Source organism: Mus musculus, chromosome 5, assembly GCF_000001635.26.
Source record: "Mus musculus strain C57BL/6J chromosome 5, GRCm38.p6 C57BL/6J".
In the NCBI taxonomy this organism is placed as follows: Eukaryota; Metazoa; Chordata; class Mammalia; order Rodentia; family Muridae; genus Mus; species Mus musculus.
In genome coordinates, this window is record NC_000071.6 from 5,622,153 (window position 1) to 5,636,799 (window position 14,647).

Sequence of the window (14,647 nt, forward strand, 5' to 3'; positions counted from 1 at the left end):
TAGGGGAAGCATTTAGACCACAAGGGTGGAGCCATTATAAAGGAATCAAGGTCTTTACAACAGGAAGCCCGAGTGCGCTTGCCCGAGCGCGCTGGCTCTTGCCCGGTTCCTTCCCTGTGAAAGGAGGAGTCAGCCTGCTGTCCAGAAGAGCATGTTTATGGCAACTCAGCCATGCTGGCACCCAGAACTGATTTCTACCCTCTAAGACAGTGAGAAAACAATTTCTGTTGTTTTTAAACTACAAATCTCTGAATCTCTGAAGGCTGAACTAAGACATATTTCTATGGAAATATGCCTTTATCAGTAAAATCCCACTTTTAATTTTAGACTTTGCCCAAAGTCTTTCTCTTCTTTTATCCTTCCCAATCTGCTTCTAATTCACAGCAATGTGCCAGAAGAGAACCCACTAATCTAACTGCATACAGCGGCCAACGCGATTGCTCTACATGCTTTAATCCCATCCTGTTACAGCCACCCAAAGCGTCTCTTTACTCTCAGGCTAGGTTCTCTCTTCTAGCAGGCTTCCCGGGGCTCTGCTGATATGTTCTTGCTCTCGCTGGAACCTCAGCTCTAAGCAGTCTGTTGTACTCTTCCACTCCCATCATACTCAACTTCTCTCAGTCCCTCCCACCCCCCAATGATTTTTACTTCTTTCCTACGGTGATGCCCTCTGCAAAACTCTTTTCCTGTGACTCACTCCTAATCTCTGAGATCCTGCTAAGGTTAATGAGCACAAGGAAGCATAAACAAGCTTAGTTCCAGGTCAGACTTCTTAGAAGACAGTCATAGATTTTACGTCTTGGGACCCATTTGCAGTTTTCTTTGTAATAACGTTATATTTCTTATTTAGACATTCACTCTTCCTAGCTTGTGGTTCTGTGGGAATGACGTCAAGAGAGTGGAAGACAGCACCAATAGCTAGAGAAGAGCTAAGTCCTCAGTTTTGCTGAGATCTGAATAAAGTGGCTCACTTTTAAAAAGCTGCATCCTCAGCAGTCGGTGTTCTAGTTTCTTTTCTGTGATAAAACACTGACCAAAGCAACTTCGAGGAGGGAAGGATTTATCTGGCTTACACTTCCACGTCACAGTCCATCACTGAAGTCAATAAAAGAAGCCAAGCAGAAACTCGATGACAGAAACCATGGAGGAAGTCTACTGGCTGGCTCACTTACAGGCTCATGCTTAGCTAGTTTTCTTGTACACTCTAGAACCACTGACTACGCATTGGTGCTGCTCACAGTGAGCTAGGCCATCTTATACTAGTTACAATAAAGACAGTCACTCACAGACATACAGGCCAATCTGATCTGACCAATCCCTCTCTGTCGACTCTCTTTCCAGCAGTTAGAGACTGTGCCACATTAACATTTAAAGCTAAATAGAACAGTACGGTTGGTTTTTTGGGTCACATGACAACAAAAATACATTCATTCATATTATTCTAAAAAATGATGTGATAACTTGCAAAAATCTTTCATTATGCTTATACTTTTTTTTATCACGTATGTACTTATTTTTGTCTATAAATGTAAGAGAAGGTCGGTCCATTCTAGTTTTTAATTAAAAATTTACTTTAGAATATATATATACATATATGTTTGTGTTTTGCTTTCAGGTGTGTCTTCACTACATGTACATGTGTGTTCCAAGGGAGGTCACAAGAGGGCATTGGATCCCATGAAACTGGAGTTATGAGTAGTTGTGAGTTGTCATGTGGGTGCTGGGAATCAAACCTAGGTCCTCTGCAAAAACTTAACTGCTGAGCCATCTCTTTGGCTTTTATTTTATTTTATTTTATTTTATTTTATTTTATTTTATTTTATGTTTTAAAATGAGAGTCTCACTATGTAGCTCTGTTTGGCCTGGAGCTCACTCTTGAACTCACAGAGATTCCTAAATCTGCCTCCTAAATTCGGGGATTAAAGGTATGTTGCTTACTACACCTAGGCTTTAGTTATATTATTATAATCTCAGACCGACCCAAGCACAACAGACAATAACCATGCGTTAAATAAGTAAATTACTTGAAACTTTTTTGAATACTTGTGCACATATTATTGACAATTTTAAATATATAACTGGAAAGGTAGTAAATACTAATCAGAAACCTAATGAATAAATAGTTCTAAAAGTCTAATTTTTACTTTATCCATCTGTAGAGGCACAATTTATCTATGTAATAAGACACTTTTAGAGCATCCTAGAGACAAGTGTGATTTCTCCTGGGCATGGAGGCATAGTTGTACTTAATTTCAGTACTGGGAAGGAAAAAGGAGACCATCCTCCCTCAGCTATATTGCATGTTTCAGGTCAGTCTTACTACATAAAACCTATCTCAAAACTCACAATACAACAAAAATCTAGCTTCTTATTGCAGGCATGATTTCATTCACTGTGTGAAGTTTACCATTGTGTTATCCAAATGCTGATTGCTTTTGCCCTCATATCTTGTTTCAATCTGGACATGGCTTTGTTATGCTTATTCTTAAAAGCTCTGGTCTCAAGATTGTGTAAACACTGCTCTTCATTCATTCTCTGCCTTGCCAATAAAAGCCCACAGCCAATACAGCTTTAGAGAGAATAAGTGAGACTCCAGTTCTAGGCGGGGCAGAGAAAGAGTCAGGAAGTGAAGGAGGGAGCTGTGAGGGAGGTGGAGCAACTATCAGAAGAGGAGAGTTGGATCAAGAAAGGATAAAAAAATCAGGTAAGATGGGAATGTTGTCTGGAGTAAGTCTGACTAGCTTGGAAGTTTATAATGGAGTAATAATGGCTCAAGGCAATTTAATAAATCTTAGTCTTTCTATGTGGTTATTGGGGAATTAGCTAGCTAAGAAATACAGCCACCAGATTAATTTACTGATTACATTGTATTAAAAATAATTTCTTTTATAAATTGTGCTCCATGTTGGGCATCAATTTGTTTTGGTAATTATTATTAGGGGGTTTTGCTACATCCCCTTGTTGCCTTTAAATATCTATTAGGGATTTCTACACCACTTTAGATCATTTAATTCCCAGTTAAAAGACACAGAACCCTTTAGATTTATAATAAGCTTAAGAGTACTAGAACTGGGCAGATATCAACTCTTTCTGCAATTTTGTCTACTTCCCTGAGGTGATCCTCGAGATATCACTCGCCATGTTCCTCCTAGGAATTCCTATTCCAGAAGGCCAACCCCCAGAGCCATGTTCTCACAACCCACCTATTCCATGGTGATTTCCTTCCTCCCTCCTCTCTCCTTCTCATGGTCCCTACCTCTGATCCCAAGCCCAGGAATCTGCTCCTCCAACCCAACCCAGGCTGTAGGAATCCTTATTATCCAATCAGGGATAACTTGAGGGGCAAGGTTTACATAGCATCATTTGGTATGTGCTAGGATCTCCCCCTCAGGGGCAACCAGACTTTGGGAGCCAGTATTTAGTAGCTGAATACATAGCAGCACCAGACCAACCCCCTACATCTTAGTATGGAGATTTCATGAAATGCAGCCTTCAGATGAATCAGAATTTAACTGAACACAGATTCAAAGTTGTGGTTATCTATCATTGGCTATGCTTCAGGGCAGAAGACATTCCTATCTATCTACGTGCACTTACAGCAGGCATTCCAAGTTACTAAGCTGTTGTATAATTTCCTCCTTTGAAGATTTTTCCAGTAAATTCCAAAGTACTTCTGATGAACGAAATAAAAGCTGTCCTGAGGGATCTGGGTCATTGAGGTGAGCACAGATTCCGCTGGCTGCTTGGGCTTTCACCATTAAAGTGCAATTAACTCCTGAAAATTAAGTTTAACAAACTATTTATACTGCATAGACTGTTAGAATGAAACATTTAAACTCAGTAGTGCTATACACACCAGAAGTAGAGAGATGCTGCAGGACTTTCAGAACCCAGAGTTTCTCGACAAGCTGATTCTCAAGCAGGAGTGCCGACTGGACCATTGCCTTCGCCAAGCCACCGACCTCTACCATTTTAATCTTGTAGGATGAACTCACCTGCTGGTAGCCTAACACAGCAACACGGGCAGTTATTTCACAAAGTGATCATTTAGTAAGAGAAACAACTTGGAAAACTTTTTAAAGGACATGTGACATTTATACCTTGTACAATACAGGAATGGACAACGTTTTCTATAAAGGGCAAGATGGTATTTGCTTATTCTTTACAGGTTAGTAAGATTTGTCTTTCAAGTATTTAGCTCTAGATGTTGTAGCACAGTATCATCGCAAAAAGAAAATCATAAGTAATATGAAAATAAATGGACATGGTTGTGTGCATAAAGTTTAATTTGCAGTAACTCTGGTTTTGTCCTGTGGACCTCATAGTTTTTGGCCTTGAAATAAATGCACAGATTTTGGAAACAATCTTAAATTCTAAAAAACAAACAAACAAAAAACAAGAACCAAAACAAAACCAACAACGAAACAAACAAACAAATGCAGCTATCTGCCAGTAAGTAGTAACTTTCTGTAAGGCCAAGCATGGTGGACAAATACTTTACATTTTCACTCTATGGGACAAAGTACCGCTTCATGTGTTTCAAAGGATAAGGATTACATCACATCAGTAGGAAATGAGAGGGGAGATGTAAATGATTGTGAATACACAGCTATTTTAGGGCAGCTGAACAGCGTGACCTCACAAAAACTTCATTTTGCCATAGGTCCTACGAGACCCTATCACTTTTGCTGGTTGCACAAGTGCCTGCCTAACTATGTTTAGTCACAAGGATTAAAGAATTCACAGTGAGGTGAAGCTATATTTTTTCAATGATCTCCCTTATGACTTCTTGATATCGTGACCTTTAAAAACAACTAGACTCTTTAACCTTGGCATAGTTCTGAGTTGTCTGTCAGTTTGCCTTAACTGTGAGAACTTGGTTTCTGAGCTATAGACATGTCCCTATCTATTCCTGGGATGGGTTATGTAATTCTTTAAGAGATTTTTGTGTTTCCTCTTTAAGGGCTGCTACCTGTTTACCTGCGTTCTCCTGTATTTCTTTAAGGTAGTTATTTATGTCCTTCTTTTTACATATATAAATATATATATATTATTAGGTGTTTTCTTCGTTTACATTTTCTGTGCTATCCCAAAAGTCCCCCATACCCTCCTACCCCACTCCCCTACCCACCCACACTCCCCCTTCTTGGCCCTGGCATTCCCCTATACTGAGGCATATAAGGTTTGCACGACCAATGGGCCTCTCTTTCCACTGATGTCCGACTAGGCCATCTTCTGATACATATGCAGCTAGAGACACGAACTCCGGGGGGTACTGGTTAGTTCATATTGTTGTTCCACCTATAGGGTTGCAGATCCCTTTAGCTCCTTGGATACTTTCTCTAGCTCCTCCATTGGGGGCCCTGTGATCCATCCAATAGTTGACTGTGAGCATCCACTTCTGTGTTTGCTAGGCCCCGGCATAGTCTCACTAGAGACAGCTATATCTGGGTCCTTCCAGCAAAATCTTGCTAGTGTATGCAATGGTGTCAGCGTTTGGAGGCTGATTATGGGATGGATCCCTGGATACCCAGCTAGCTCAGTGGGTAGAGCATGAGACTCAATCTCAGGGTTGTGGGTTCGAGCCCCACATTGGGCGAGATGTTATTTTGGGCTGGAGAGAAAGCTCAGCCGTTAAAGGCTAGGCTCTCAACCAAAAATATTTATGTCCTTCTTAAAGTCCATCATCATAGATGTGATTTTAAATCAGAGTCTTGCTTTCCAGTGTGTTGGGGTATCCAGGGCTTGCTGTGGTGGGAGAACTGGGTTCTGATGATGCCAAGTAGCCTTGTTTTCTGTTGCTTATGTTCTTGCCCTTGTCTCTCGATATCTGGTTATCTCTGGTGTTAGCTGGTCTTGCTATCTCTGACTGTGGTTTATCTCTTTCGTAAGCCTGTGTGTCAGCACTCCTGAGAGACCAGTTCTCTCCAGGAGGAATCTGGGTATGGAGATCTGTGGCAAAGGGTCAGCACCAGGGTGCAGATGGAAACTGGAAGGATCCTGTCCCAGCTTCCTCTTCAGTTCCTGTGTCCTGAGGGTTCTGGGTGGGTCCCTCTTGGGCCAGGTATTCGAACAGAAGATATTCTTAATTTTAATTCTATCTATTTCTTTTGGTGTATGTCTGTGGCAATGTGTGCCATGACCCATGTGTGTAGAGGTCAGAGGACATTCTTAGAATTGGTTCTTTCCTTTGACTCCATGAGTCCTGTTGACTGAACTCAAGCCACCAGCCTTGGCAGCAGACACCTTAACCCACTGAGCCATCTTGCCAGTTCTGTCTTCTTTCCTTTAAAAGACATCACTATATTGCCGAGTTAATTCTAAGCTTGTGTTCTCAATCACAACTTCTCATGTGTGCTTTAAGGATTTTGCTTTTCCATTTCCCATTTAGGAGCTTCTAGCTTGTTTACCTACAAATTTCATTTCTACATCAAAAAGCTAATAACAGATTCCATGTAATTGTCCTTTGAGTTTGCTTCCAGCTAAGCTGTCCAACATCTTGTTTTCTTTATCATTTCAACTCTAAATATGAGTTTGAAGTGACTGCTTCTGTTCTCATGATCCTTTCATAATGCTATCAAATCACCTTCATCAATAGATCTCAGACATTAACTACAACTTTCCAGGTATGACATTAGCGTGACTTTTTCATCCGTCATTACATTAGGATGGAAGGTTTTGTCATTTCATGATATATAGAGATGTCATCATTTTAGAGGATGATTACAAATAATTATGGTGTAATGACAGGGAGGAAATTAAATAGAGAACTCAGACTCAGGCATTTCTATCTTTTTTTCCTTTTCTCTATCTGTCTTTCTCTCTAAGATAAAGGGAAGGTGGTTGAGAGGAAAAGGGGAATATAGAAATATAAAAAATTATACAAATGGGGATAGATTACTGAATCTACTCTTAAACCAAATAAAATTTAGAGCTATAGTCTTACATTGGTTGAGATCTTTATATATAGATGCAGAATTAAGGTTGTATTTGTCATGCTGTTATAGAATTTTGTGTAGTGATACAGATTTAAGACTTTCATTGGTATAAATCATTGTGTGTTGCTACAAAATTTAAGATTAATATTGTTACAGCATGACATATGTATAGTTCAACTCTTATACAGATATTATGCCTATGTAACTCATTTTTAGAAACAAGGTTTAGCTGCAGTCTATTTAATGGCTGCTATTGCAAACTGTTTAAAATAATTAAGTAATGCAAATTAATAGTCAAACTCATGGTCATATTAAATACTAGTTTAGCTAATTACAATAAAATTTTTTGATGTTATTCAAATAGAAAATAGCTAAGAAGTAACAATATTTGACAACTCAGATATGGTATAAATAGGTAGATGGTCTTCAAAGCCTCAGAGATCCACAGAATATGGTATTTAAAATTGTTTCATTATCATAAGATCTTTTGACTATGAGACAGGCCTGAACCAGACAGTACCCCTGTGAGGAGCAGGTGTGGCAGCAGTCCCAAGAAGGCGCCAGGGACTGCAGCTAAGTCTTATGACTTGCACCTGACTTCCTCATACACCTGAAAATGAGCCACAACCATCGTGAGAGCTGCACAGGTGCACCAGGATACTGGTGAGTCCATTTTGGTGGAGACATGCCCCTGCTGCCCTGATTAGCTGAAGCTGCGTGCCTGGTGAGGTGATGTGGCCTGCCATGAGTGGATGAGGGCTGAGAGTATATGAGTGAGAGGCCTGGGGTTGGGGGTGGGGGGAGATAGATGAGGAAAAAGATGACGTGAGAGAGACGAAGACTGAAGTTTGCTGAATAAACTGCTGTTAGAAGGACTGGTGGTCGTGTCGTTCTTGCTGGTCGAGAGCGGATGCGACATACCCCCATTCCATTTTAAAGAAGATGATGAATATTGAAGGAGCTGCATTGGGACTTGCTTCAACCGTAGCAAGCCAGATAGTAGGCAAAGAAAATGCCCTAATTTCAATAAGGACAAATGAATGCAGGGTAGTCGACTATTAAGCTCAGCTAAGATAGGGCAAGCAAATCCTTCATAATTCCTGCTTCATAAAAAGTCTATCAGATATTCTGAGCCAGAAGGCTGACAATAGATGCTCTAATGTTATAGAGAATTTTGAGGTGATCAGATGTCTCTGTCATTTCTATAATTTTTGGAAGCTGCATTCCTGTACTTCCTCCTTCTCAGTTCTCTGATGGGATTGAAGACTAGATATTCATCGTCTTACTATAAATTTAAATTGTTTAGGATGCAAGATTTTATACGTCTAAGAAGATGGTTTTAAGTTGGTAAAACAAGTTAGAATAGAAAATGATTTAGAGGCACAAGTCCCTTCCACTCGACTCGAGCCCCAGGCTACCTTGCCAGCAGAGTCTTGCCCAACACCCGCAAGGGCCCACACGGGACTCCCCACGGGATCCTAAGACCTCTGGTGAGTGGAACACAGCGCCTGCCCCAATCCAATCGCGCGGAACCTGAGACTGCGGTACATAGGGAAGCAGGCTACCCGGGCCTGATCTGGGGCACAAGTCCCTTCCGCTCGACTCGAGCCCCGGGCTACCTTGCCAGCAGAGTCTTGCCCAACACCCGCAAGGGCCCACACGGGACTCCCCACGGGATCCTAAGACCTCTGGTGAGTGGAACACAGCGCCGGCCCCAATCCAATCGCGCGGAACCTGAGACTGTGGTACATAAGGAAGCAGGCTACCCGGGCTTGATCTGGGGCACAAACCCCTTCCACTCCACTCGAGCCCCGGGCTACCTTGCCAGCTGAGTCGCCTGACACCCACAAGGGCCCACACAGGATTCCACACGAGATCCTAAGACCTCTATGAGTGGAACACAACTTCTGCCAGGAGTCTGGTTCGAACACCAGATATCTGGGTACCTGCCTTGCAAGAAGAGAGCTTGCCTGCAGAGAATACTCTGCCCACTGAAACTAAGGAGAGTGCTACCCTCCAGGTCTGCTTATAGAGGCTAACAGAGTCACCTGAAGAACAAGCTCTTAACAGTGACAACTAAAACAGCTAGCTTCAGAGATTACCAGATGGCGAAAGGCAAACGTAAGAATCCTACTAACAGAAATCAAGAACACTCACCATCATCAGAACGCAGCACTCCCACCCCACCTAGTCCTGGGCACCCCAACACAACCGAAAATCTAGACCCAGATTTAAAAACATTTCTCATGATGATGATAGAGGACATCAAGAAGGACTTTCATAAGTCACTTAAAGAATTACAGGAGAGCACTGCTAAAGAGTTACAGGCCCTTAAAGAAAAGCAGGAAAACACAGCCAAACAGGTAGAAATCATTAAAGAAAAACAGGAAAACACATCCAAACAGGTGATGGAAATGAACAAAACCATACTAGAACTAAAAGGGGAAGTAGACATAATAAAGAAAACCCAAAGCGAGGCAACGCTGGAGATAGAAACCCTAGGAAAGAGATCTGGAACCATAGATGCGAGCATCAGCAACAGAATACAAGAAATGGAAGAAAGAATCTCAGGTGCAGAAGATTCCATAGAGAACATCGACACAACAGTCAAAGAAAATACAAAATGCAAAAGGATCCTAACTCAAAACATCCAGGTAATCCAGGACACAATGAGAAGACCAAACCTACGGATAATAGGAATTGATGAGAATGAAGATTTTCAACTTAAAGGGCCAGCTAATATCTTCAACAAAATAATAGAAGAAAACTTCCCAAACATAAAAAAAGAGATGCCCATGATCATACAAGAAGCCTACAGAACTCCAAATAGACTGGACCAGAAAAGAAATTCCTCCCGACACATAATAATCAGAACAACAAATGCACTAAATAAAGATAGAATATTAAAAGCAGTAAGGGAGAAAGGTCAAGTAACATATAAAGGAAGGCCTATCAGAATTACACCAGACTTTTCACCAGAGACTATGAAAGCCAGAAGAGCCTGGACAGATGTTATACAGACACTAAGAGAACACAAATGCCAGCCCAGGCTACTATACCCGGCCAAACTCTCAATTACCATAGATGGAGAAACCAAAGTATTCCACGACAAAACCAAATTCACACAATATCTTTCCACGAATCCAGCCCTTCAAAGGATAATAACAGAAAAGAAGCAATACAAGGACGGAAATCACGCCCTAGAACAACCAAGAAAGTAATCATTCAACAAACCAAAAAGAAGACAGCCACAAGAACAGAATGCCAACTCTAACAACAAAAATAAAAGGGAGCAACAATTACTTTTCCTTAATATCTCTTAATATCAATGGACTCAATTCCCCAATAAAAAGACATAGACTAACAGACTGGCTACACAAACAGGACCCAACATTCTGCTGCTTACAGGAAACCCATCTCAGGGAAAAAGACAGACACTACCTCAGAGTGAAAGGCTGGAAAACAATTTTCCAAGCAAATGGACTGAAGAAACAAGCTGGAGTAGCCATTTTAATATCGGATAAAATCGACTTCCAACCCAAAGTTATCAAAAAAGACAAGGAGGGACACTTCATACTCATCAAAGGTAAAATCCTCCAAGAGGAACTCTCAATTCTGAATATCTACGCACCAAATGCAAGGGCAGCCACATTCATTAGAGACACTTTAGTAAAGCTCAAAGCATACATTGCACCTCACACAATAATAGTGGGAGACTTCAACACACCACTTTCTTCAAAGGACAGATTGTGGAAACAGAAACTAAACAGGGACACAGTGAAACTAACAGAAGTTATGAAACAAATGGACCTGACAGATATCTACAGAACATTTTATCCTAAAACAAAAGGATATACCTTCTTCTCAGCACCTCACGGGACCTTCTCCAAAATTGACCATATAATTGGTCACAAAACAGGCCTCAATAGATACAAAAATATTGAAATTGTCCCATGTATCCTATCAGACCACCATGGCCTAAGACTGATCTTCAATAACAACATAAATAATGGAAAGCCAACATTCACGTGGAAACTGAATAACACTCTTCTCAATGATACCTTGGTCAAGGAAAGAATAAAGAAAGAAATTAAAGACTTTTTAGAGTTTAATGAAAATGAAGCCACAACGTACCCAAACCTATGGGACACAATGAAAGCATTTCTAAGAGGGAAACTCATAGCTCTGAGTGCCTCCAAGAAGAAACGGGAGACAGCACATACTAGCAGCTTGACAACACATCTAAAAGCCCTAGAAAAAAAGGAAGCAAATTCACCCAAGAGGAGTAGACGGCAGGAAATAATCAAACTCAGGGGTGAAATCAACCAAGTGGAAACAAGAAGAACTATTCAAAGAATTAACCAAACGAGGAGTTGGTTCTTTGAGAAAATCAACAAGATAGATAAACCCTTAGCTAGACTCACTAAAGGGCACAGGGACAAAATCCTAATTAACAAAATCAGAAATGAAAAGGGAGACATAACAACAGATCCTGAAGAAATCCAAAACACCATCAGATCCTTCTACAAAAGGCTATACTCAACAAAACTGGAAAACCTGGACGAAATGGACAAATTTCTGGACAGATACCAGGTACCAAAGTTGAATCAGGATCAAGTTGACCATCTAAACAGTCCCATATCACCTAAAGAAATAGAAGCAGTTATTAATAGTCTCCCAACCAAAAAAAGCCCAGGACCAGATGGGTTTAGTGCAGAGTTCTATCAGACCTTCAAAGAAGATCTAATTCCAATTCTGCACAAACTATTTCACAAAATAGAAGTAGAAGGTACTCTACCCAACTCATTTTATGAAGCCACTATTACTCTGATACCTAAACCACAGAAAGATCCAACAAAGATAGAGAACTTCAGACCAATTTCTCTTATGAATATCGATGCAAAAATCCTCAATAAAATTCTCGCTAACCGAATCCAAGAACACATTAAAGCAATCATCCATCCTGACCAAGTAGGTTTTATTCCAGGGATGCAAAGATGGTTTAATATACGAAAATCCATCAATGTAATCCATTATATAAACAAACTCAAAGAAAAAAACCACATGATCATCTCGTTAGATGCAGAAAAAGCATTTGACAAGATCCAACACCCATTCATGATAAAAGTTTTGGAAAGATCAGGAATTCAAGGCCCATACCTCAACATGATAAAAGCAATCTACAGCAAACCAGTAGCCAACATCAAAGTAAATGGAGAGAAGCTGGAAGCAATCCCACTAAAATCAGGGACTAGACAAGGCTGCCCACTTTCTCCCTACCTTTTCAACATAGTACTTGAAGTATTAGCCAGAGCAATTCGACAACAAAAGGAGATCAAGGGGATACAAATTGGAAAAGAGGAAGTCAAAATATCACTTTTTGCAGATGATATGATAGTATATATAAGTGACCCTAAAAATTCTACCAGAGAACTCCTAAACCTGATAAACAGCTTCGGTGAAGTAGCTGGATATAAAATAAACTCAAACAAGTCAATGGCCTTTCTCTATACAAAGAATAAACAGGCTGAGAAAGAAATTAGAGAAACAACACCCTTCTCAATAGTCACAAATAATATAAAATATCTTGGCGTGACTCTAACTAAGGAGGTGAAAGATCTGTATGATAAAAACTTCAAATCTTTGAAGAAAGAAATTAAGGAAGATCTCAGAAGATGGAAAGATCTCCCATGCTCATGGATTGGCAGGATCAACATTGTAAAAATGGCTATCTTGCCAAAAGCAATCTACAGATTCAATGCAATCCCCATCAAAATTCCAACTCAATTCTTCAACGAATTGGAAGGAGCAATTTGCAAATTTGTCTGGAATAACAAAAAACCTAGGATAGCAAAAAGTCTTCTCAAGGATAAAAGAACTTCTGGCGGAATCACCATGCCAGACCTAAAGCTTTACTACAGAGCAATTGTGATAAAAACTGCATGGTACTGGTATACTGACAGACAAGTAGACCAATGGAATAGAATTGAAGACCCAGAAATGAACCCACACACCTATGGTCACTTGATCTTCGACAAGGGAGCTAAAACCATCCAGTGGAAGAAAGACAGCATTTTCAACAATTGGTGCTGGCACAACTGGTTGTTATCGTGTAGAAGAATGCGAATCGATCCATACTTATCTCCTTGTACTAAGGTCAAATCTAAGTGGATCAAGGAACTTCACATAAAACCAGAGACACTGAAACTTATAGAGGAGAAAGTGGGGAAAAGCCTTGAAGATATGGGCACAGGGGAAAAATTCCTGAACAGAACAGCAATGGCTTGTGCTGTAAGATCGAGAATTGACAAATGGGACCTAATGAAACTCCAAAGTTTCTGCAAGGCAAAAGACCCCGTCAATAAGACAAAAAGACCACCAACAGATTGGGAAAGGATCTTTACCTATCCTAAATCAGATAGGGGACTAATATCCAACATATATAAAGAACTCAAGAAAGTGGACTTCAGAAAATCAAATAACCCCATTAAAAATGGGGCTCAGAACTGAACAAAGAATTCTCACCTGAGGAATACCGAATAGCAGAGAAGCACTTGAAAAAATGTTCAACATCCTTAATCATCAGGGAAATGCAAATCAAAACAACCCTGAGATTCCACCTCACACCAGTCAGAATGGCTAAGATGAAAAATTCAGGTGACAGCAGATGCTGGCGTGGATGTGGAGAAAGAGGAACACTCCTCCATTGTTGGTGGGAGTGCAGGCTTGTACAACCACTCTGGAAATCAGTCTGGCGGTTCCTCATAAAACTGGACATAGTACTACCAGAGGATCCAGCAATACCTCTTCTGGGCATATATCCAGAAGATGCCCCAACTGGTAAGAAGGACACATGCTCCACTATGTTCATAGCAGCCTTATTTATAATAGCCAGAAGCTGGAAAGAACCTAGATGCCCCTCAACAGAGGAATTGATACAGAAAATGTGGTACATCTACACAATGGAGTACTACTCAGCTATTAAAAAGAATGAATTTATGAAATTCCTAGCCAAATGGATGGACCTGGAGGGCATCATCCTGAGTGAGGTAACACATTCACAAAGAAACTCACACAATATGTACTCACTGATAAGTGGATATTAGCCCCAAACCTAGGATACCCAAGATATAAGATATAATTTGCTAAACACATGAAACTCAAGAAGAATGAAGACTGAGTGTGGACACTATGCCCCTCCTTAGATTTGGGAACAAAACACCCATGGAAGGAGTCACAGAGACAAAGTTTAGAGCTGAGATGAAAGGATGGACCATGTAGAGACTGCCATATCCAGGGATCCACCCCATAATCTGCATCCAAACGCTGACACCATTGCATACACTAGCAAGATTTTATTGAAAGGACCCAGATGTAGCTGTCTCTTGTGAGACTATGCCGGGGCCTAGCAAACATAGAAGTGGATGCTCACAGTCAGCTAATGGATGGATCATAGGGCTCCCAATGGAGGAGCTAGAGAACGTAGCCAAGGAGCTAAAGGGATCTGCAACCCTATAGGCGGAACAACATTATGAACTAACAAGTTCCCCGGAGCTCTTGACTCTAGCTGCATATGTATCAAAAGATGGCCTAGTCGGCCATCACTGGAAAGAGAGGCCCATTGGACTTGCAAACTTTATATGCCCCAGTACAGGGGAACACCAGGGCCAAAAAGTGGGAGTGGGTGGGCAGGGGATTGGGGGTGGGTG

The 14,647-nt window shown here is 40.8% G+C and overlaps 1 protein-coding gene across 3 annotated transcripts in view; it reads right to left on the reverse strand.

The window, feature by feature from the left end:
• Cfap69 (cilia and flagella associated protein 69) overlaps positions 1-14,647 on the reverse strand; it is an 84,955-nt gene that overhangs the window by 42,875 nt on the left and 27,433 nt on the right. For all 3 annotated transcript variants that reach the window (XM_006503560.4, XM_011240666.1, NM_172447.2), the window contains 2 exons: positions 3,857-4,006; positions 3,598-3,775 (listed from right to left, as the gene is read on the reverse strand). In XM_006503560.4, the coding sequence (XP_006503623.1) occupies positions 3,598-3,775; positions 3,857-4,006 (328 nt within the window). The remainder of the gene's footprint in view (positions 1-3,597; positions 3,776-3,856; positions 4,007-14,647) is intronic.